A 23588-nucleotide genomic window follows, 5' to 3' on the forward strand; every position below is an offset into this window, starting at 1 on the left:
TTCCATCATCCACAACTCACCGTTACTAACAATCTTCGTCATGTCCAACCTACTAACATCGGCATCCGGAGCGACTACACCTATTTGAGCAACAGCTCGATCGAACCCAAGTGTAAAAGTAGCCAGTACCTCATCCTCTAACTCTGGAATCCGAGCTTTTGTTTTTTCAGCCTCGGAGACCTTAGCCTCAAGATCAACCCTCACCCTCTGTAACTCAGCCTCGGAATTCCTAAGTTTTTCCTTCAGACTCCTAACCTCAGCCCTAACCTTCTCCATTTTCAAATCCTTCTCCTACAAAGACTCCTTTAGTTTTTTAATCGCAGTAAGATTGTCACCCTCCAGAATAGCATCCAACTCAGAAGTCCGACCAATAGACAATAGTCGAGCTCCAATAACCTAACCAAAAGAACCCAGCTAAAAAAAGGAATTGCAACAAACAAAAAAGAACATAATAATAATGCCCAAACATGAAGATATCAGGCAACACCAACTTTCCCAGCATCATGAATTATCTTAACGTCAGAATCAACTTGAGCTACTTCATCGGCAACGGCCATGAAGGGATAGCCAGCAGACCAGAGAGAGTTCCTTGGACCTTCTCTGTAACCATGAAGCACAACTTGACTTTCATAAGTAGCGCTAATTTCTTCAGTAGTAAAGACCTCAGAATTCTCTTTCAAATTGGTCAAGTCCACCACCCTAGACAATCCTACCCCTTTTCCTTTTTAAAGTCACATCCTGTCTCACCATGACCCCCTCACCAACCTTACCAACGTTAGTGGAAGAACCTTCCTTTTCTTTCTTTTTAGCCTTAGATACGAAAGCCTTCAAGTTTGCAGTAGTCAAAGTAGGAACTTTTTCACCTACAAAGAAAACGGTAGCACAGTAAGACCAAACAGATTAGTCACAATACACAAAATCCAAAATACAAAACCTAGATTACCTAGATACTCCTCCATCACTTTCCTATCTCCTCAAAGCTCCAATAACCTAGATATAGATAGCAACTCAGATGAAGACATCACAGACACCAAAAAATTTAGAACATACTCCTCACTTTTTACCCTATTTTCACAATCCAAAATCTGCCTCGGCTCAGGAGACCAAAATACAGGAAACCTTTCCTCCAACAGTGAATCCAAAAAGAATAGATAATTCTCCTCACCAATTTGAACCTTCATGAACACTTCTTTGAAGTCTTTAAAGGATTGTTTGTATAGACTAAACACACTACGACCCGGGTGACTGCTTAGATTAACCCACCCCCTTTCGAAACACCTTTAGCCTGGAATAACGAAAAAAATAAACCCAGGGAGGGATAACATTCGAGGTGTTCCATCAAGCATTCAAAAGCTCGTACGAACGCCCATGAATTCGGGTGCAACTGTGTTGGCGCACAGTTCAACTGAGCCAACACTCCACGCTCAAAATTAGTAAAGGGAAATCTGATACCTAGCTCAGTCAACATGCAAGTGTATATGTAAAAATAGGACCAGTCTGACCTTCGTTTACAAACCCTGTCACCATCACCACAAGGTAAGAACGTCACCTCCAAATAATCACCATTTCTAACCCACCTAGACTCATTTAATTGACCTACCAACTCCACGCTATTAAAGATAGAAACACGACTTTTCACATCCCCGTCAACCCAACTGTACATATCTCCCTCATCTACCACAACATGTCCCTTCTTCCCCATTGCAAAACAGAAACAAAAGGACGGTGAAAAGTACAAAACAAAAGCAAACTAACTTTTCTTACTCATGATTCTTCCCTCGTAAAATGTACAACTCCAGAAGACAAACCGTTTCCTACAACTACAAGCATTTGAAAAGACAGATAAAACTCTCTCAACTCCCACTACCCCACAATCCCCCACCCCACGCACAGTAAAACACACGCGAGAGGGACAAGAAACAAACAAAGGGCCTAAAAAGCAAGCCCAATAAAAAAAACCCAACCAATAAAAAACACGTTGATCTTGGAGGCTCCCATACTTTCCACACACAAAACTTCTAAAGCCTAGGATATAAATATATTTTTACAGGCCAAGCTTGGGGGGTGTGGACCATGCCAATAACCTCGACTCCAGAAGTTTTGACCGAGCATATAAAACAAACGATGAATCTTCGGAAGATCAATCAAAAACCGAGATTCTCGCCTGAACAAATCACGTCAGACTTTCCGAAATATCCGACTACTAACTCTGCACAATGTTGCAGAAACCAACTTCATTTTGGCTATATAAGTAGATCAGCTAACTCTCGTAAACGATCACGAGATATGTTAAGAACTCCACTTGTTCTAAAAGACAGCGATAGTCCTATCACTCTAGTATATTGTTCTATCTCTTTGTTAATAAGAAAGATCACTGACTTGAGTGTCAGAGTCCTTTTTACAGGTTTCACGCCGAAGTCCCGGTTCCGAGGATAATCCTTCGGAGTCACCAAAGATTTATAGGACAGCGGGCATCCGAGTTATAGCCCAGAGGACAGCGTGCTGCCAAACTATAATCCGAAAGAATATTCTTTGATAGAACACCAGTTATATAATAGATCATGGCTTCAAAATTTTGAGATAATTCTAATGGATATGTTTTATTCAACTAGTTATTAATTGTGTCAATTTTTGTTGGCAATCATATTTTTGTTACAAAGATTAATTTTAATACACTATATTATCAGTGCCACAATATTTCTTTATAAATATCAAATTACTATTGTATGACTATTTAAACTTTTGACATGACAGGTATAATATATAAGGCTAATTTTTTTAATATAAAAAATATTAATATTTTTATTAGAAGTAAAATTATTTGGTATAATTAGGAGTGAGTGAATGAATTTTACAGATGAAAATTCAATACATATAAAACGTACTGCAATACGTGAATACATCTTAAGCTACTTTTCTGCATATTTACAATATTATAATACACTCTAAATATTAATATTTAATCAAAATATCATCTCTATGTATATTAAAAATAGTCTGGTATAATAATTCATACTCTAAATTCCGATTCGTAATAAAAGAGCAATTTATGTATTTAAAACAATTGGTATTCAAATTTACACAAATACAACATCTTTAAACAGTTTATGTTTTGGTCCTAACTCTAATTTATATAAATCACTGTATCTTGCCGCAGAAATTACGTGTGAACACTAATAAACGTAAACTGCTACAATCTAAAGAGAATTATGCACAAAAACTAAAATACAGAAACTGTTATAGAATACCACGGATTATAATGAATCCATATATCCTGCAACGGATTACGTATAGAATTTTTTTGATAAATTTAATTTTTAAGTTAAATATTTTCATAAACTTATATTAAATTTTTGTTATCTAGATAAAATTTAAGATAATAAAAATAAAAAATTTATACATAATTTACGTAGAATAGCATGGGATATTGATATAACAATAATAATATAGATATATAATATTTACTAACTATTGAAATATATATATAAATAATGTTGAATTAGCTATAAATCCTATTTAGATCATTTGATGTAATTTATTTAAAAATTTAGCTAACATGTGTCTATAAATAAAAATTTTAAATGTTTTCATTTATTAAAAATTTAATTTTTTTATATTTTTAATAATTTTTTTTGTTTTATATTCTTAATATGTGTTTTTAGAACACGTGATAATAGTACTGTATAGTAATTTTTGTATTTTAGTTCTTGTATATAATCTTAAGCTGCAGCAGTTTATATTTACTAGTGCTCACACTAATTCGCAACAAGACAGTTTACACAAAAATTTTAAAATTTTTATAACCTATAGTAGTTTACAATTTACATAAATTAGAGTTAAAGACCGAAATGTAAATGATGTGAGAATATTATATTTGTGTAAATTTGAGCTCTAATATTTTAATTATTTAAATTACTCTAATATTTTGTTAAATTCAATAAAGACTCCTAAATTCAAAATAAAACAAAAGTTGTGAGGATGACGTGGCACGTCCCTTTCAGGGAGACTTGGGAAGACACAACAAAAAGAAGTGGGCAGTGATGGCCTAATCACTTCTGGGCTATTTCTCCATTGAAGTGCAGTGCTTGTGCTTGGCACTCTTTTATTTTCTAAATTACCATTTTATCCACATTCTTTGACCAATATTTGCGTCTTCTTGACCCGTGGCCCTATGACTATGATATAAACACATCAACGAAAGTTGGTCCCCAAAATCCTAGATTAGAGTTGTAACTAAATTTCTCTATAAGCGATCGACAAAAGTTTGGTACTAACAACAATGGCATGGTTGAGTGGCATGACTAATATCTGAAAAGGGTAAATATTTAATTGAATCTCCTTAAAAATAAAAAAGGGTGAATATTGACACTTCTAATTGTTAGTGTTGCAAGTGTGAGGAGTGTTGAAGTTAGTCCCACATCAAAGAAAGCATGGAAGAGTGAGGAGTTTATAAGATGAAAGACCCATTAACTTGACACCTTAAGGTTTTGAGTTGGAGGTGATGTCATCTCATCTTATGTTCTCTCGCTTGATTCCTCCCCGAAGTCTCCCCAATTGTCGAGAGCTCCCTACGGTTGGCCCAACAAAGTGGTATCAGAGCCGATGGTTTAATCGGTCTGGTTTTGCGGCGGTGTGATGGACGAATACTCGTGGTGGTGGAGGAGCTAGAAAGAGGGGGAGGAGATTGTTAGTGTTGCAAGTGTGAGGAGTGTTGAAGTTAGTCCCACATCAAAGAAAGCATGGATTCTCTCGCTTGATTTCTCCCCGAAGTCTCCCCAATTGTCGAGAGCTCCCCACGGTTGACTCAACACTAATTAGTTAGTTGTGGAAGGAAAAAGATAGTGCTAGTTAGGGGTGTGCATGGTACGGTCCGATTCGAAAATTCGGCCCAGTCTCGAATATTTTAGGGGCTATTTTGGTGTAATTTCACCAGGTCTAGGGTCGGATAAGGATTTCAAAAATAGACTCGGTCATTATTTTGAGTCGGGTCCGGGCCATGGCTTGGGTCACTCGAAGTCGGTCCGATTGCCCGGTCATCATACACAATTAATATTTTGTGTCATCATACACAATTAATATTTTGTGTTATTAGTAATGGATGATGGCTATTCTTATGTGGAATTTAAGTATTGTAAATCTTAATATTTTGTGTTATTAGTTATTATAAGACTATAAGTTAATGTTTTATATTTAAAATGCATAAGATTTTAGACTAATGTATAATATTGTGTTATTTATATTGATTTAAATATTTAGTGTTATTAGACAATATTAATATTGATTATGGCTATGCTTTAATTTTAGAAAAAAATTGGTTCTTGTTATATTCTTCTAAGTGAATTTTATCATGTCAAATAATGGTTGCAGTCTTGGAAATTTGGATATTTTCACATGCTATTATAAGAAGGTATCAAGATAATGTAGTGTTAACGACCCGATTTTTATCCGATTTTTACCTGATATAATCGTGGCCCGAAAGTGTATAAGTTTCATCGAATCTAAGGCCGTGCTTGGGTCTAATAAATAAGCCCAGTATATATTTCGGGTCGGATCTATGCACACCCCTAGTGGTAGTGCTAGCTGTAACAAAGCCAAAGCAGTAGTGCTAACTTGAGAGGTTCCAATCATGTCATTCATGTGGGTGTGCCTTGCAATTCCATTACTCGCCCTTATCCGTAACTATCTTTTGACTGTTGGTCCTTCCACTGCAACTTTGATCAAAATATAAAGTAGTAAAGCACTAAGGAAGAGGGTATTTAATGTAAAGTTAATGCCATTCCGCGACAAGAGAACTTTATGCTTATTCTCCAAATATATTAGCTTCATGCTTCAGGAGGGGTGCCTTTGCTCCAATTACAAACACACCCTGCAACCATGTGACACTAACAAGAGAAAAAGCAGTTATTTTTGCCGCCATGTGGGACTATATTCCTTTTCTACCCTCTATATCATTATCATGCTATGATAAATTTTAGGAAGTGTTTTAAGTGTACCGAAAATATCGGTGTTCCAATTAAAACAATAGAAACACTGGATACACTTGAAATTTTTGCTAAACTTTATATCAATCATCCCTAGCTAATTAAAATATTAATATTTATTGCTTCCCTGCTTTGTTTTCTTTTTTGACTTTTTATTGCATAGTTTGAGCTTTGAAGAGATAATAGATAGCCTATTGGCCTATTTCTGACAACAGTTTTGCTACCATGTATATTTTTTTTAAAAATCATGTTTCTTTAGCAAATTATGTTGTGCCGGCTCCATGCATGAGCTAATTCTTTTTGGGGTGTGGATTCTAAATTCTGATAGAAAACACTGCTGCTGGGAGGTCAAACCGCTCGGAAAACACTCGCGTCACGTACTTATGTTGTTTCTTCTTTGGCTTTAGGAGCTAGCCGAGCAAGCTAGCATTTCTCTTGTTATGTGATGACACAACTAACTGTGGATTTGATCACCAAAAAACGAATCTTTTGTAGGTTTAGTGTTGGCCCCTACTCGTTTTGTTTTTATTTCTGATTTTTGGTTGGTGGCTACTGCTACTGCTAGCTGACAAGAGTATATATCTATCAAGTATCAATTTCTGCTTGGAATTAGAAACCCATAATCTTGTGATTTTTTTATTCTTTCTCAAGTATCTGCCACTCTTCCTTTTCTTCTTCTTCTTCTTGGGAGAGATTAGTGGTTAACATTGTGGAAGATTTCCTGGATTTGACGGTGGTTGTTCCCCCACTAGCTTTTGGAACTGTTGATACTCAACTTGTGTTGTTTACTATTGTGGGCGAGTTTGATCCATGGAGTTTGGTTTGGTCTGAAAGTGGGGCATTTATGTTTATTGCTATGTTCCTGGCTTGTGTCTGTGTTCTACCTCACGTGGTTCAATAGCAGTGGAAGATTGAAGACCAAGATCTCAGGGAACGGGTTCAAGGTTCAGCAACACAAGTACCAAAGTATTGGATCCATGAAACTGAAGAGTGGTTGGGTGAGGAGGGCTTTTTATTCATGGATTCTAGTTTGTACGTTGGGAGGTTTGTACGGGTTCTGGCGCATGAGCATACATGCTTGTGAGCAGAGGAAAGAAAGTCTAATAAGCATGTGTGATGAAAGAGCAAGGATGCTGCAGGATCAGTTCAATGTGAGCATGAACCATATACAAGCCATGTCCATTTTGATAAAAACCTTCCACCATAACATGAACCCCTCGGCCATTGATCAGAGCACTTTTGCTAGATACACTGAAAGAACCTCGTTTGAGAGGCCCCTCACAAGTGGTGTTGCATACGCTGTAAGAGTGCTCCATTCTCAAAGGGAACAGTTTGAGAAGCAACAAGGATGGACTATTAAGAAGATGGATACTTTGCAACCATCCCTTGTTCAAGAAGAATATGCTCCTGTCATCTTTGCACAAGATACAATTGCACATGTCATTTCTCTTGACGTGCTATCTGGAAAGGCAAGTTTCATTTTCCAATTTGCTCTTATCAATTCTAATTCTGCTAGCTTGTAATTTCTAACTAAACTCTTACAGGAAGACCGTGAGAATGTGCTCCGAGCAAGGGAGTCAGGCAAAGGAGTTTTAACTGCACCCTTTCGGCTTCTCAAAACGAATCGCCTTGGGGTAATCCTCACATTTGCTGTCTACAAGAGAAATCTTCCATCCAATTCAACCCTTGATCAGAGGATTCAAGCAACTGATGGGTATGCTGTATTCTACTGATGATTTGTATAGTCATTATTAGTATTTTAATGTGTCTAACACTTGTGAGCAGATATCTTGGTGGAGTCTTTGATGTTGAGTCGTTAGTGGAGAAACTACTGCAACAACTTGCTAGTGAGAAAGCTGTAGTTGTTAATGTGTATGATACTACCAATAATACACATCCCATTGTCATGTACGGTTCAAATGTATCAAGGGACTCTTTCTCTCATGTCAGCACTCTTAACTTTGGAGACCCTCTCAGGAAGCATGAGATGCACTGCAGGTACAAGATATACATGATATGAATCATATAATTCAAGGTGATGCAATGTAATGTCATATAATAATACAATAGCCATGTCAACACAGGTTCAAACAAAAACTGCCATGGCCATGGTTGGCATTTAATACTTCTGTAGGAGGCTTTATTATTTGTGTCCTTCTTGGGTATATTTTCTATGCCACCTGCAATCGAGTTGTAAAAGCGGAAGAGGATCGGGATGAGATGACTGAGCTTAAAAAGCGAGCTGAGGCGGCTGATATTGCAAAATCCCAGGTATGTCTCCTAAGTCCTTACTTCTTTTGGCTCTGATCATGTGTACTAATGAACTAATGCATTTACAGTTTCTTGCTACTGTGTCCCACGAGATTAGAACACCAATGAATGGGGTTTTAGGTGAGTAAGAGTGAGTTATATATCCAAGTTGTTGTTTAAGCATGTGAGTTGGCTCTGAAATTGTAACTTCAGGGATGTTGCATATGCTTATGGACACGGATCTAGACGTAACCCAACAGGAGTATGTGAGAACGGCGCAGGGAAGTGGAAAAGCTTTGGTGTCACTTATAAACGAGGTATTGGATCAGGCAAAGATTGAAGCTGGTAAGCTGGAGCTTGAAGCTTCGCTGTTTGACTTGCGTGCTGTTTTGGATGATATATTATCATTATTTTCAGAAAAGTCTCAAGGAAAAGGAATAGAGGTGATACCTATATATTATATGCTACGTTTTATCATGGTAGAATTTTTTCAATGTCTAGTGATATTGACCTATACATATATATATAAAACTTGCACAGTTGGCAGCTTATGTATCAGATGAGGTTCCTGAGCTGTTAATAGGTGATGCAGGAAGGTTTAGGCAAATAATTACCAATCTCATGGGTAATTCAATTAAGGTAAATCTAAAATTGAAGTATATGGTATATAATATTTGTAAAGCAAGTATGATGAAAAGGATTATGCAATTGTTTGGCAGTTCACAGAGAAAGGGCATATTTATGTGACTGTCCATCTTGTTGAGGAGGTGGTCCATTCGATACAGATTGATAAAGAATTAGGCATGGAAAATGTAAATACCCTGAGTCTGAGTGGTTTCCCTGTTGCCGATAGTCGAAAAAGCTGGGAAGGCTTCAAAGCATTCAGTCAAGTAGGGCCTCTTGGTTCTTTCTCATCCTCTGTTACTGATGTAATCAATTTGATTGTATCGGTTGAGGACACTGGCGAAGGAATCCCTCTGGAAGCGCAGTCTCGAATCTTCACTCCGTTCATGCAGGTTGGTCCTTCCGTTTCCCGGAGACATGGTGGAACAGGTATTGGCCTAAGCATTAGCAAGTGTTTGGTTGGTCTCATGAATGGCCAAATTGGATTTGTCAGCATACCTAAGATTGGATCCACCTTCACTTTCACTGCTCTCTTCACCAATTCAACTGATTGCAAAATTCAGCAACTCAACAACAACAGCAACCACTCTAATCCTCCATCTTCAGAATTTCAGGGAATGACCGCATTACTCATTGACCCTAGATCGGTTAGAGCCAAAGTGTGTAGATATCATATTCAGAGGCTCGGCATTCGTATCGAATTGGTTTCGGATTTAGCCCAAGGTTTGTCCACCATAACGGAAGGCAACCAGATTATCAATATGGTACTTATTGAGCAGGAAGTGTGGGATAGAGATTCAGCCATGTCATCTCGCTTTGTCGATGGCGCCAGTAGAGTAGTTCATCATGGCGTTCCTCCTAAGTTGTTCATTCTTGTTAATTCTAATGGTTGGACATCAGGTATTGGTAATCCCACTGTGATCGTAAAACCTCTGAGAGCAAGTATGCTTGCTGCCTCGCTGCAGCGAGCCATGGGTGTTACTTGCCGAAATGGGGAGCTTCCGGGTTTATCTGTTGGCCACCTTCTTGGCGGGAAGAAAATTCTAATTGTAGATGACAATGTTGTGAACCGCACCGTAGCAGCTGGTGCTTTGAAAAAGTATGGAGCAGATGTGGTGTGTGTTAGCAGCGGAAAAGAGGCCATCTCTAAACTAAAACCACCTCATGAGTTCGATGCGTGCTTCATGGATATTCAAATGCCAGAAATGGACGGGTATTATTTAGTATCGAATTCTCATTTATGTTATAGTTTCCATGTTGTTATGAGTTGCTAATAACACAGAAATCTTTTGTCAACAGTTTTGAAGCTACAAAGAAAATAAGGGAGATGGAACGTTGCGCCAAGAGAGAAGGTTTTGTAGATAACTTATCAAAATGGGATGTCCCTATTTTGGCCATGACTGCAGACGTGATCCAGGCCACCCATGAGGAGTGTGTAAGGTGTGGCATGGATGGATATGTTTCTAAACCGTTTGAAGCCGAACAGCTTTATCGAGAAGTCTCAAGGTTTTTCCACTCCTGAATAATGTCCACAATACAGATTATTTTAGTAAGTAATACTGTACTTTGGAGGCTAGGAGCCAAGTTTGTTTGTTGTGATTGATAAAAAATTCTTCTTAGGGTATTAGAACCCGTTGATTCTTCCATGTAGCATCTGATCTTCATCCTCGGTATAAATTGAAAATAATTGAGGGAATTTGAAGAATCAGATATACATATTAACCAGATTTACATTATGCTCTTCATCTTTGTGCATATGATGTAATATTTGTAATAATTCAAGTTATAGTACTCCACCCTGCTAATGTTAAATTTATGTAACTCATAAGAAGTTGATTTATATGTAAGTAAATAGAAGAAAGAAAATCACCAATGTATAGCAGCAGCCTTGCTTTCTTTTATTCTTTAGAGACCCAGAATTTAACTATCAAATACTTGACTCATACATATATTTTAACCTGGCCACATTCTTTTGGTTGGATTTGTAAATTATCATTATAGATTTTTTTTCTTTTTTTGACATAGGTGAATAGCTATTAATTGTCATCCTTATTTGAAATCTTATAATTATACACAAGATAGTGTTTAATACTTTAATTGCACACAATCTCTTATGCAATATTTTTAAGTTTATTTTAAAGAAAATTATTTGGTAAAAATTCAGGTCCAGTTAATTTCATATGAAGTTGATAGTTAAAAACTGTTAAATGATAATTTAATTAAATCTGTCAACATATCTATCAATTTCCAATTTCACTTTATTATTTATATCAGGCACGCAATTCCTTTTATATAATAATGCGATGTTTTGAGGACTGTTTTAAGATTTTATATTAAAAAGGATAGTTAATAAATCTCAGCATATAAGTCGATATGTCCGAGTGGTTAAGGAGACAGACTTGAAATCTGTTGGGCTTCGCCCGCGCAGGTTCGAACCCTGCTGTCGACGCAATTTAAATTTTTTGCGATGCCATGTCAAAATTTCAAAACTAATCAACTAAATTAAATAAAAAAAAAAGGGTGAAAAACGGCTGGTTGATTAACCCGTATATTAATATTAGGAGTGTGCAAAGTCACCGAAAAAACATATTAGGAGTGTGCGTTAGCGTTAGGGTTGTGAGGGAGCGAGAAAGAGCGATAGCGTGAGAGTTAAGCGGAAGGAAGGAAGCAAGAATGGATGGAGATGCGTTGGCAAAGGCGTTCGTTGAACACTACTACACGACGTTCGACAACAACCGCGCCGGACTGGTGAACCTCTACCAGGACAGCTCCATGCTCACCTTCGAAGGCCAGAAGATCCAGGGCGCCCAGAACATCGTCGCCAAGCTCACCTCTCTCCCTTTCAACCAGTGCCTTCACTCCATCACCACCGTTGACTGCCAGCCCTCCTCCGCCCCCAACGGCATGCTTGTCTTCGTCAGCGGCAATCTCCAGCTCGCCGGCGAGCAACACGCCCTCAAGTTCAGCCAGGTACACTCTCCACCATCCCCATTCCACTTTTTCTCTCTCTGATTGATTTCAATTTGTAATGGATCTGCGATTGGCTGAAGAGAGTGCGACTTTTGGCCGTGCTGCTTTTTTGTAGTTGGTTCACTTACTTTAGTGTCAGATATAAATATGAATTTGTACACCGTGAAACTAAATTCTTGATTATCTGGGTGCTTTAATCTATGGTATCAATGTGATAATAATTGCAGATACTAAAATAGTTTATTGCCTGTGATTGACATTCTAGGGCAGCTAATTATGCATTTCATCCATCCCTGTATTAGAATTAAAATTGGACTATATTAATTAGATCAAAGATATTCTTGGAATGGCTATGGATATCGTACAGAAGATCCCTTGCATTAGATATTCAAAGTATACTTGCATCTTTACTCACGTCCTGCAACTCGCTTTGATGGCAGCAATGATCTCGCAAACGGTTCATCAACACAATCTCCTACATCCCATACTATTGCCTGGTAGGCAATTACAATTCCCCTCTTCTAAGCTCATGGCCTATCTTGAACCAAGCTTTCATTTTGCAGCCTATGGTGTCCTTTGAAATTGAGTTGTTTCTAATGTATCCACAATAGCAACTGATGACAGGGTTTTGCCTTCTTCTCACAGCTTTTGGTTTTCTTTTTTCTTTCTTGTCCTCCACATCTTTTCTTTGGAAAAGAAAATCCAAAAATTAAAAGAAAAAGATGCTCTCGCATGATCTTGTTTGTTTCCTTCGTCTCCTATCTTAGTAGTTGATACTGATCTAGACCAAGAGAACACCTTCAAATCCAATTTAATATAACCATAGCAGTCTTCAATTTAACTTTAATGTATCTATATATGAAAAATTTTAATGTTGTCCAGAAACAAGTAGTTCTAAATTTTCATTGGTCAGCGTCTGTGATTAATTGATTGTTAATTTGTTAGTTTGAAGTGAAACAGACCTCTGGGATAAAGAAAAAATGGAGATCTTTTATGTAATACGGATACAGTGATTACATGCTTATGCCCTGACGGTGATATTTGGTGATATTGTTAATTTATTTCTTGTGTCTTATTTGTTTGGTCAGTACTCAGTATGGCATTTCCAAGAAACGATTACAGGGAGCCCTCTTTTACTTATTAAGAACATATTAAGAATAATATATTTTCTGTTAACAGCATATGGGGAAATAATTATTACATTCTGGCGGGAACCTTCTCCTTATGTGATTGTTCTATTCTATCTTCTTGTATACCATTTCCCAATTTCTGCTATCTCATGATGACTAAACTTGTCACTCTCCTTTCCCAGATGTTCCATTTGTTACCAACACCACAGGGAAGCTACTATGTTTCAAACGATATATTCCGGTTGAACTATGCTTGAAGATAGAGTATGGCATATGTGACCTGAAAGGTAGAAGTTTGCCTATGGGCTATAGCTGTTTCATATCGTGACATTTGTAATTGAAAATGGAGTTTCTTTTTGGCTGGATGTGAACGATTAGTTGTGCCATTTCTGTTTAGAATTTTATATTGTGATTGGTTCAAAGTCGTTGTAAGGACAAATTATCAAAAGATTACCGGGTATGAGCTGATGTTGAAAACTTTGCTAGATTTCTGTTCTCAGAACTGAGATATGGGATGGGGTCCAAGCATCTCCTTCATGTTTTCTTAACAAATTGGTTCATGCATTTGATTGAACTGCACCAGGAAATCAAATTCCTTCACCCGGTAACTCCATTAGTGCAGCAAATATTGGCTTCGGTAGCATATTTGATGGTATATCATTTCTGAATGCTCATTTACGTAATTAGTACCGGGTCTGAAACCGACATCTGTGGCCATTTACCGATCGTAGCACTAATTGAACTGTTTCTTGTTTTCTTTTCTTTGTTTTTGGTCGTTGACTGTTTCTTGTTTTCTCACGCTTTCCAAAATTTAGAATGCATTTGGCTCCTGAAGAGTGATTTTATCCAGTGGAGTGGTAGAAAAAATTCATCGTTTTGTGCCGCCATGTAATCCTTCATTGCGTCTAGAGGCAGCAAAGGGAAGAAAAACGAGATTTCAACTTCTGGATTTTTAATAACAAAAATGGCTTCTAATTTAAAAACCGATATGTTAACAATGCATGTTCTTCTATCATATCCAGTTTCGCTAAATAGCACACCAATCATAACCAACGAAAGAAAATGGTGGTTAACATCTGGAAAACTGCAAAGGTCGACCGTCCAGGCATGGAAATATAGAAAGGGATTCACATCATTCCCGCTCGATTCAATATCAATCCCTGCATTTAATATTTTACAAAGCAATGTTAATCGACACTCACTATATAATTGGCGTGGTTATGCTGCTGCTGATACTCGCCGAAGCTGGGAAGGCTTCAAAGCATTCAGCCAAGTAGGGCTTCTTGGTACTTACCCTCCAATACTGATCTAATCAATTTGATTGTATCGGTTGAAAACAGTGTTTAATTGTACACAATAGATGAAAATTATTTATATCAGACGCAATTCTGTTTAGGTAATGTAGCATAACTTTATTTAAGAGTTATTTATATTAATTAAGAAATTCTAATATACCAGTCGATATGTCCGAGTGGTTAAGGAGACAGACTTGAAATCTGTTGGGTTTCGCCCGCGCAGGTTCGAACCCTGCTGTCGACGAAGTCTTAATATTTTTAGCCTTGAAAGATAAAATTTTTTAATGCTAATTAGCTAACTAAATAAAATGAAAAACGCCGGTGTCTGTTACATGTTATATTAGGAGTGTGGGTTAGGGTTGGTACTTGGTAGGGAGTGAGAAAGAGAGATAGCGTAAGCGTTAAGCGGAAGGAAGGAAGAATGGATCCAGATTCGTTGGCGAAGGCGTTCGTTGAGCACTACTACACCACCTTCGACAACAACCGCGCCGGGCTGGCCAGCCTCTACCAGGACGGCTCCATGCTCACCTTCGAGGGCCAGAAGATCCAGGGCTCCCAGAACATCGTCGCCAAGCTCACCTCTCTCCCTTTCAGCCAGTGCCACCACTCCATCACCACCGTTGATTGCCAGCCCTCCGCCGCCACCAACGGCATGCTCGTCTTCGTCAGCGGCAACCTCCAGCTCGCCGGCGAGCAACACGCCCTCAAGTTCAGCCAGGTACACTCTCCTTCATCTTCATTCCACTTTTTCTCTCTCTGATTGCTCTTCTGTGTTGATTTCAATTTGTTGTGGATCTGCGATTAGCTGAAGAGAGTGTATTTGGTCGTGCTGCTATTTTGTAGTTGTCTTTTGCTCTTTGGTTCACATAATTCCGTGTTACACATAAATTCTTGATTATTAGGATGCATTAATCTATGGTTTAGGGTTGTGATAATTATTGCATATATTAAAGTAATGCTTGAATCAGATATGCATTTGATCCATCCGGCTATTAGAATTTAAATTGGAGTATATCAATTAGATCAAAGCCGTTCTTGGAATCAAGAACGGCTATGGATCATTAGATCGTACACAAGATCCTTTGCATTAGATATTCAAAGTATACTTGCATCTTTACACCCCGTCCTGCTTCTCTGAGTTACAGTGTGTCTTCAACGCGCTTTGATGGCAGCTAAGATCTCCCAAATGTTTCATCAATTCAATCTCCCACATTCCATATTATTATCCGGTTTGCAATTACAAATTCTCCTCTTCTAAGCTCATGGCCTATCTTGAATCCGAGCTTTTATTTTGCATCCTACGATGTCCTTTGAAATTGAGCTTGTTTCTGCTCGATCCACAATAGTCAATAGTTGATGCCATCAATTGATGCCAGGGTTTTGCTTCCTTCTCATAGGTTTTGGTTTTTCTTTTTCTTTCTTGTCCACCAATATTCCACCTATCCATTTTTTCTTAGGAAAAGTAAACCCAACAATTGAAAGAAAGATGCTCTCACTCTCTCTCTCTCTCTGATCTTGTTTGTTTCCTTTACCTCCTATCTTAGCAGTTGGTACTAGTCTAGATCAAGAGAACACCTTCACATTTAAGTTAATATAACCATGGCAGTCTTCAATTTAACTGCAAGTAATTTTCATTGGTCAGCGTCTGTGATTATTGATTATTAATTTGCAATTTGTTAGTTTGAAGTGAAACAAACCTCTGGGAAAAAGAAAAAATGGAGATATTTTAAGAACCCCATTTCTACAGTAATGTGGATATAGTGATTACATGCTTATGCCGTGAAGATGAGATTGATAATTTATTTCTCATGTCTTATCTGTTTGGTCAGTACTCAGTATGACATTTCCAATCGTTATAGCTAGTATAGAAAGGATTACCGGGAACTCTCTTTTACTTATTAAGAATAATATATTTGCTGTTAACAGTATATGTGGAAATAATTATTACTTTCTGGCAGGAACCGTCTCTTCTTATTGTTGTTCTATTCTATCTTCTTGTATACCATTTCCCAATTTCTGTTATCTCATGATGATTAAACTTGTAACTCTTTTTTCCCAGATGTTCCATTTGTTACCAACACCGCAGGGAAGCTATTATGTTTTGAATGATATATTTCGTTTGAACTATGCTTGAAGATAGACTATGGAATATGTAACCTGAAAAATAGAAGTTTGCCTCTGGGCTATAGCTGTTTCATATCGTGACATTTGTGATTGAAAAATGGAGTTCTTTTTTGGCTGGATGCTATGAACGATTAATTGTGCCATTTCTGTTCAGAGTTTTCTATTGTGGTTGGTTAAAAAACATGTAAGGATAAATTATCGAAAGATTATCAGGTATGAACTGAGGATGAAAACTTAGCTTTATTTCTTTTATGAGAACTGAGATATGGGATGGGGTCCAAGCATCTGGTTCATGGATGCCACGGTTTCTTGTTATCGTTTCTTTGTTTTTTGGTCGTTGACTGTTTCTTATTTTCTCTCGCTTTCCAAAATTTATAATGCATTTGGGTAAATAGAGACGACGCTGGAGACTGGAGAGTGATTTTATCCAGGTAAGTGGCAGATAACTTCATCGCTTTGTGCCGCCATGTAATCTTTCATTGCGTCTAGAGGCAACAAAGGGAAGAAAAACGAGATACGGCGGCGAAACAGTAGTTTCTACTGCTAGATTTTTTATAACAACATTACTTACCAGTTACCATCATTTTTATTTTGGTAATTGGAAAACTTCTAATCCTAAGCATCACAAATTCATACACACTATGAATTCACATACATTTTATGGATGTAAAAAGACCAAATTTTCTACCCTATCTTATCCGGCCGAACTTAACCCGATAAAAACAAATTTATTTTTGTTCAAATGTTAGGTCTTCTTACATTTCAATATGGTATCAAATATAAGTGAACACAATATAGTATCAAATATATGACTAACAAAAGAGAAATTTGAGTGCTAGTTTTTACTCACTCATCGTGTATTAATATATATATAGAATTGACTTGACACTCGAACCGACCCTTTCTCCTGCGGGTTGGATACCCACAAATGCGGATTGTGTTGCCAACCCTAGCTTCTAATTTAAAAACCGTTATGTCAACAATGCATGTTGTTCCATCGTTTGCAATCTTAACCAACAAAAGAAAATGCCTGCTAATATCAGTAAACAGCAAAGGTGAACTGTACACGCATGGACATATAAAGGATTCATACCAGTCCCACTATTCAATATCAAACCCTATATTTAATATTTTACAAAGCAATGTTAATCGACAATCACTATACAATCTAGACTACTTGAGAACTAAAAATTTAAGGTTGCTCTAAGCATCTTCTAAAGATGAAGCCAATTGACTTTACTACGTCAGAAACTAATCATCCACTCGTGAAGGGAAGGAGTAAAAAAATGAGAAGGCAAAATTAGCCCTGAGGAAACTGATACATATCATCTTCCATACTGAAAACATCCGCAATGGACGTTGACAATGATGCTTCCTCACTCGTACCCGCAAGTTCAGCCTGCCAAAGAATCAAGCACAAAGTAATGTTAACTTGTAATAGGGAAAAGAATGATTATTTTGACAGGCAACTATTTACCTTAGCTTGACGATACTTCTCAAGCATGCGATGATATTGCTGACGAGCATCTGGAGAATCAACCATGGAAAGCACCCTCGACACAGCCTCTTTTATTTCTGCATCTACCATCTGTTTGCGGTAAGGCTTGAGAATATCTTCATCTTCACTTTCATCCAAGGCACTAGTCTCCATCTCCTGTCGGAAACCTCGTAGGCCAGCTCCTTTTCTCCGCCATCGCAGGACAACCTTGTCCAAGATTCCAACTGCCCATATCACCTTGTAATGCTTTCTAACCTGGTAACCCCTCACATGAGCCTGCCCAAATAAATTGGAATTAACTGAAAATTAGACCAGGAATAATATAGCTCTTGGAATCTATTTTTACCATCAAACTGAAAGATTAATACCTGTATCTTCACTACTTTTTGGCGCAATTCTAAGAAATCTTTGCGACCCTTCCAACCTCGGAATTTCTTCTGAATAGATAAGGCAGCAGAATTGTGATCCCGTGAGTTCCGAAAGGCAAGTTTTGACAGAGCAGAAAGCTCCGGAATGTTACCAATGCTACCTGCGTTGATACCACCAGCAGTGGCAGCAGCAGCTTCTCTTGCCCTCCGCTTTCTGAAGGAATGCGAACGAAAAGCAGATTGTATACGTGCTGCGGCCTGAGTTGCATTTCTGACAGCAGCCAAGGTATGTTTAAGTGGAGCCTGATCCTCACCGGCGGCGAGATTTTCCTTGGAGACACTACAAACAGCTAAATCTGCTTCGAGTTGTGCAGAACTTTTGGATAGCTCAGTCTCTTGCATCGTGAGGGATGACAGATGGCTTGTCAGAGCTCTCTCAGAAAGATATCCTGCCAGTCCCTTATGTCCACTGCTTGCTGCAATAGATGCAGCAGTTTTGCCTTTCGGATCTTGTGCACTTGGATCTGTCACTGCTCCAGCGGATGCACCACAAGCTATAAGTGAAGCAACCATTTTTTCTCTACACCAAATACCAAAAATTGTAACAGCTAATTTATAAAATGCTCATAATGAAACCAGACTTTCATTATTATTATTCTTGATATGGCAGATGCCAACACTTTGAAGTACAAATGATTGCCATAGAAAGAAGCATTGCAGAATTTTCTATATATTACCTTCCAAAACGTGCAGCCCAATGAAGGGCAGTCCATCCGCTAATGTCACGGAAATTTATATTCACACCACAACTGAGAATAGGGTGCAAGGCCCACTCAAAACCCAATCCAGCTACCATATGAATGATTCCCTGCTCTTTCTTCGACAAACAACAGCCTGTTACTTCATCTTTCTCCTGGGACCTGCAAGAAAGCCACAGCTGCAGCTTATCCTTAAGAAGCTCTTCGAGAAGCCAATCGACCATACCAGATGAAGTTCCACTGCCCACTAGAAGAGCCTCTATAATATGGCTCCATGAATCATCATCGGCTTTCTGTTTTACTAGATGAGTTCCAGATTCTATGTCATCATTCTTTGTAGTTGAACCAGAAAGCAGCATCTGTGCAAATCTAACGAGTAACAGCAGCTCTTCTGGACTTCTGTTGGCTTCTGTTGCCGATGAGTTACAGTAAGTGCAAATACTTGTCTTATTACGATACTCAAACTCTCTGACTTCACTGCAGGACTGCCTATTACCAGAAGTAATGCAGAGATTAACCTTTCCAGAAAGGCGAGATGGAGCTTCACAACTGATTACACCGTCCTGAATTATCTCAATGGGAACTTCAACATCACCAAACATACAAGCCCAGGCAGAATCTGAGGGATGACACAGAAAAGACCCAACAATGATGATCTGCACATAGAACATGGGGATTTAGGAAACAAATTCAAACAACATACTTTTTCCCAACGAATTAAGCCTTATATGCTCAATGCCACAAGATTGCACGGCGTTTGCTATTATTTATAAAGACTGATCAACTGCTAATTGCAAATAGGTTTCAACCATGTCAAGATTTGTATTCTAAATCTTCCTAGGAACATAGGTAAGCTACCACCAACTTATGCAAGGTTTTCATAAATGATTGAATATAGGGCACAAGAACAGTTAGCGTTAAAAATATCAGACCTTAGTAGTCTCAGTGGTATAACCCCATTCTGGGGAGACTGCCTTAATAGAAAATTTCTGCTTTTGTGAGACAGTCAAGCTTGAGTCTGCATCCAGAGATGGTCCAATTTGGCTTTGGGCAAACAATGTTGCATAGTACTCAGAATTAGCTTTTTGTGCCCCTAGCACAGAAGAATATGGAGGATATTTGACTCCACTATCACCTTCAGGTAGTGAGAAAACAGCTGATAACATGGACAGGACATCAGAGGTTTGAAGAAATTCCAAAATATATTAAAAAAATTGAAGTTAATATGGTGAAAGAAAATCATACAGTTTTCTGCGTTATTACTGTTGTTGAAGTTTAGCCAGTGACCGTCATCCTGATTGGCAATTGGTTCCTTTCTTGACAAAGAAGGTGAATTTTCCTGCTTTAAGTACTAATACATTTTAAGCATTACACAAACACATTTAAAACATCTGAGAAAACATAAATTGCAAAACCATAAATGTTATGAACCATATAATAGCAAGTTGCAAACATGTAATACTCACTTCTCCAGCTGGCATGTATATATTTTTCTGTGGCAACCTGGCTGTGGATGACGACTTGCATGATTCCAGCACCTCTGTCCATATATCCTTTTCATTTCCATCACGGTATGTATGGTCCATTAATTCATAAGACTTATCACCTTCATCTACAAAGCAAACACTATTTTGAGCACTTTCACTTTTCTCTTATCCCCATTGAAGAGTAAAAGAAGTTAAAGTACATCCAAAATACAATAACTTCATAAGTAAACTTTTGGTCACATGTAATGTATCAAGATATTAATGCTTTGTTTATATTTTCTCCCAATCACATCTAAATTCTTTTTTATAACTACCTTGGGTTCCATTATGTCCATAAAAAATTAGCCCATAATCATCTGGTCTAGAAAAAGCTGCAGATTCCTCTTGCTTACAGGTCAACCCTTGATTTTGTTGAGCATTTGAATCACCTGTAATTTCTTTCTCACTGTAGAAGGAAGCAATTTCTTTGATGCTGTCTTCATTCAAACTTAACTGCTCCTCCAATCTGCGCAACAAAGCTCGAGTAACCTCAACTTCAGTTGAAGTTCCTGAGTCTGCATATGTCCCATCCAGGTGACTCATTCCATCATTCATGATGAATACATCAGAGGTAACTTCTCCGGTGCCAGAACTAGAGTAACTCTGATTAGGTTCAGATGGATCACCAAGTACAGATGTTGACAATGGTGTCTGAGCAGAATATGAGCTAGGACTCTGGCCAAATGCAGAAGAGGAACTTGGTGACAATTGTGTGCCAGGTCCAGAGCTGGACCTTCCCTGCAACATGTGAGTGCAAATAGTAATGTGAATCAAAATAGGGCGGCACTGCCGAATTGTTATGCACATGGTTGATAATGGAACATGACCAAGATAATTGACATCCAGCATATCACATATTATTCATAAGTAGCTTTTAGTCATAAATTCACTTTAGTCCTAAAAGCTAATCAGAAAATAATGCTATTCTTACAGAAAAGTCACAGGACATGAGAAATCTTAGTAACAATAGCCATTTTCTCTTATATCAGTGTCCTTATCATTGAACTGTATTTCACTTCAGAACCAGAAAACAAGAGAGGAGAAGAGAGAGATGGATCAATAGAAATAGTAAATGTCATGTTAATTCCAATAGCAAAGAAAAGAAAAACCACCATACCAAACTTATAGAAGAAATATAACCTGCTCAGGATCTAGCATGAGCCATTTAAATAGAGGTAAATATCAATAGGACAAAGTACTATTATCATGTTTATCGAGAATCAAGTTATGAAGAGTCACCTCACTTGTTTCTCTATAATGCACAAGAACAATATGCTCATATGCCCTGCCATGAAACAACAGAATATCAGTTATTCTGAACAACTGTTACAATAACATATGCAAACACATCTCAAAGAGCAGTTATGCATATATTAGGTTCATTATTCCAGAGTTAAGAAAGTTCTTGAACATTTAGTTATCCCACAATGGTGCTGATTGGTGAAGAAATAGTTGAAATTTACTCACGGATCCAACATCCAATAGCTCCGCCTCTGGAAAGTAGGGTTCTGCTCTCCATGTGCATAGTAACAATTTAAGGCTTCGACAGTTCCAACCTAATGATGCAAATGATTATAATTAAAGATCAAAAGGCAAAGAAGTATTCCATAAATGAAAAGTTGCAAAGCACCTTAAGACGTTCGTGTGCCTCTCCGACAGTCCTTCCGTCTTTCTTCTTGCGCCAGTTATGGCCATCTCTACGAAAGAAGCGCAGGACTCTTCTGTTAAAGAGAAAAAGTGATCCACCTGTTGTGGAGAAAAATGAAACAAGATTAAATCATTTAAAAGAAACAAGATTATGAAATTGATAAAGAGAAGAAATATGTTACTGGTTGGCTGTTGCGGGGGCTCTTGTGTGAACTGGTACTTGTCATGATTCTGTAAAATGTACATCACTTCCACAGGCTTCAGCCATCTGCTTTGAGCTTCTCGAAACAAATCATCAATATTGTAATCATCACCTGACAACAAGAATAAACTCTTTATTTTTCCCTTTTCTCAACAGATTTTGGTATCCAAAATGGAACAAGTGCATCCTCCATGGCGGTCCCCACACGGAATCGAATGAAAAAGAAAAGTCAAAGCAGGAGGAGTAACTGACCGGTTGCCATGGCGGAAGTGAATCTGGAGAAGGGAAGCTAGAAGTGGAGAGAGACCATTGTTTTTGAGACTTGAAAAAGACCAAGACCCACTCACCCACCCCGCTGCTCAGTAAACCACACTTCTCTCAAAAATTAAAATAAATAAACGCCATTGCTATTCTGTCTAAAATGTTGTTTAATTAATATTTAATTTTAAAAATAAATTATTTTTAAATATTTAAAATTTATGATAAAAAATAAATTAGATAAACATTAGGCAACGTAAACTTTACTCTAAGATAAATCATACTAGACTCCTTTTTCCTAAATATGCTGCCAACTTGATGTAATAAAATAATTTCATAAAATCATTCAATCATTTATCATTATTATTATAATTAAATTAATTATTTTAGTATATTGATAAATACTAATGTGTTTATTAATCTATCTTTTTTTATGAATTAAATAAAATAATAATAATAATTTTAAAATTAACTATCGTGACAAGTATAATATACTAAAATAAAAAAATTTATGAGTTTAATTTTTTGGAATTTACCAAAAAAGAAACGGGAAGAAAGAAGTCAAAGCAGAATTTCACCAAAAATATATATGTGACTATTTACTTACCAACAATATTTCGAAGATAAATGTGTGCCACGGAAAGCTGCGTGTATTAATTAATGTGACGAAATTAGAGCGGATGCACACAAATCTCAAGATGAAATGAAAAGAATAGGTCTTGAAGGAGCACCTGGAGCATGATAAGGATATATTAATATTATTACATAACCATAATGATAAGACCTGGTCAAATGCAAGATACAAAAAGAGATTAATTAAGATGTAATTTTGGAAAGTATAATTAAGGTGTGGTAGTTGACATTTGAGTTGAGCGATATTACTCCAAAACATGCAATGATGCATCCAGCAATTACAGGAAACCCTAGCTACTTAGGACTTAGCTAGTGCGTGTCCGT

The 23588-nt window shown here is 37.5% G+C and overlaps 4 protein-coding genes and 2 non-coding genes across 16 annotated transcripts; 5 read left to right on the forward strand and 1 right to left on the reverse strand.

Moving 5' to 3' along the window:
* Positions 1–5836: 5836 nt before the first annotated feature.
* On the forward strand, positions 5837–10756 carry LOC112734863 (histidine kinase 3). 2 transcript variants are annotated; one of them, XM_025784365.3, is made up of 9 exons: positions 5837–7450; positions 7526–7695; positions 7767–7979; positions 8066–8252; positions 8321–8372; positions 8445–8674; positions 8772–8870; positions 8951–10068; positions 10155–10756. In XM_025784365.3, the coding sequence occupies exons 1-9, from the start codon at positions 6959–6961 to the stop codon at positions 10375–10377; spliced, it is 2784 nt and encodes a 927-aa protein (XP_025640150.1). In that variant the 5' UTR covers positions 5837–6958; the 3' UTR covers positions 10378–10756. The 2 variants fall into 2 exon arrangements, with proteins under 2 accessions (XP_025640150.1, XP_072085146.1); XM_072229045.1 differs by having other exon boundaries at positions 6040–7454; positions 7530–7695.
* Positions 10757–11222: 466 nt separating this feature from the next.
* TRNAS-UGA (transfer RNA serine (anticodon UGA)) lies at positions 11223–11304 on the forward strand. The gene has a single exon. It is a non-coding gene; the product is annotated as a tRNA-Ser (tRNA).
* Positions 11245–13440, forward strand: LOC112734866 (nuclear transport factor 2B). Of its 2 annotated transcripts, none has more exons than XM_025784373.3 (2): positions 11245–11825; positions 13138–13440. In XM_025784373.3, the coding sequence occupies exons 1-2, from the start codon at positions 11529–11531 to the stop codon at positions 13210–13212; spliced, it is 372 nt and encodes a 123-aa protein (XP_025640158.1). In that variant the 5' UTR covers positions 11245–11528; the 3' UTR covers positions 13213–13440. The 2 variants fall into 2 exon arrangements, with proteins under 2 accessions (XP_025640158.1, XP_072085150.1); XM_072229049.1 differs by lacking the exon at positions 13138–13440 and adding an exon at positions 12266–12919.
* A 972-nt stretch (positions 13441–14412) lies between these two features.
* TRNAS-UGA (transfer RNA serine (anticodon UGA)) lies at positions 14413–14494 on the forward strand. Its single transcript has one exon. It is a non-coding gene; the product is annotated as a tRNA-Ser (tRNA).
* Positions 14495–14545: 51 nt separating this feature from the next.
* LOC112734865 (nuclear transport factor 2B) lies at positions 14546–16689 on the forward strand. Its single transcript, XM_025784372.2, has 2 exons — positions 14546–14968; positions 16310–16689. The coding sequence occupies exons 1-2, from the start codon at positions 14672–14674 to the stop codon at positions 16382–16384; spliced, it is 372 nt and encodes a 123-aa protein (XP_025640157.1). The 5' UTR covers positions 14546–14671; the 3' UTR covers positions 16385–16689.
* A 694-nt stretch (positions 16690–17383) lies between these two features.
* On the reverse strand, positions 17384–23345 carry LOC112734864 (calmodulin-binding transcription activator 4). 9 transcript variants are annotated; one of them, XM_072229048.1, is made up of 13 exons: positions 22626–23345; positions 22354–22485; positions 22155–22270; positions 21992–22080; positions 21764–21809; positions 20914–21262; positions 20465–20610; positions 20244–20337; positions 19931–20154; positions 18978–19654; positions 18241–18820; positions 17852–18148; positions 17384–17773 (listed from the first exon to the last, which is right to left on the reverse strand). In XM_072229048.1, exons 1-13 carry the CDS (start codon positions 22633–22635, stop codon positions 17675–17677), a joined length of 2859 nt encoding a protein of 952 aa, XP_072085149.1. In that variant the 5' UTR covers positions 22636–23345; the 3' UTR covers positions 17384–17674. The 9 variants fall into 9 exon arrangements, with proteins under 9 accessions (XP_072085149.1, XP_072085148.1, XP_025640156.1 ...); XM_072229047.1 differs by having other exon boundaries at positions 20244–20340; XM_025784371.3 differs by having other exon boundaries at positions 20244–20349.
* Between the last annotated feature and the right edge of the window lie 243 nt (positions 23346–23588).

The sequence above is a fragment of the Arachis hypogaea genome, chromosome 3, assembly GCF_003086295.3.
Source record: "Arachis hypogaea cultivar Tifrunner chromosome 3, arahy.Tifrunner.gnm2.J5K5, whole genome shotgun sequence".
Lineage (NCBI taxonomy): Eukaryota > Viridiplantae > Streptophyta > Magnoliopsida > Fabales > Fabaceae > Arachis > Arachis hypogaea.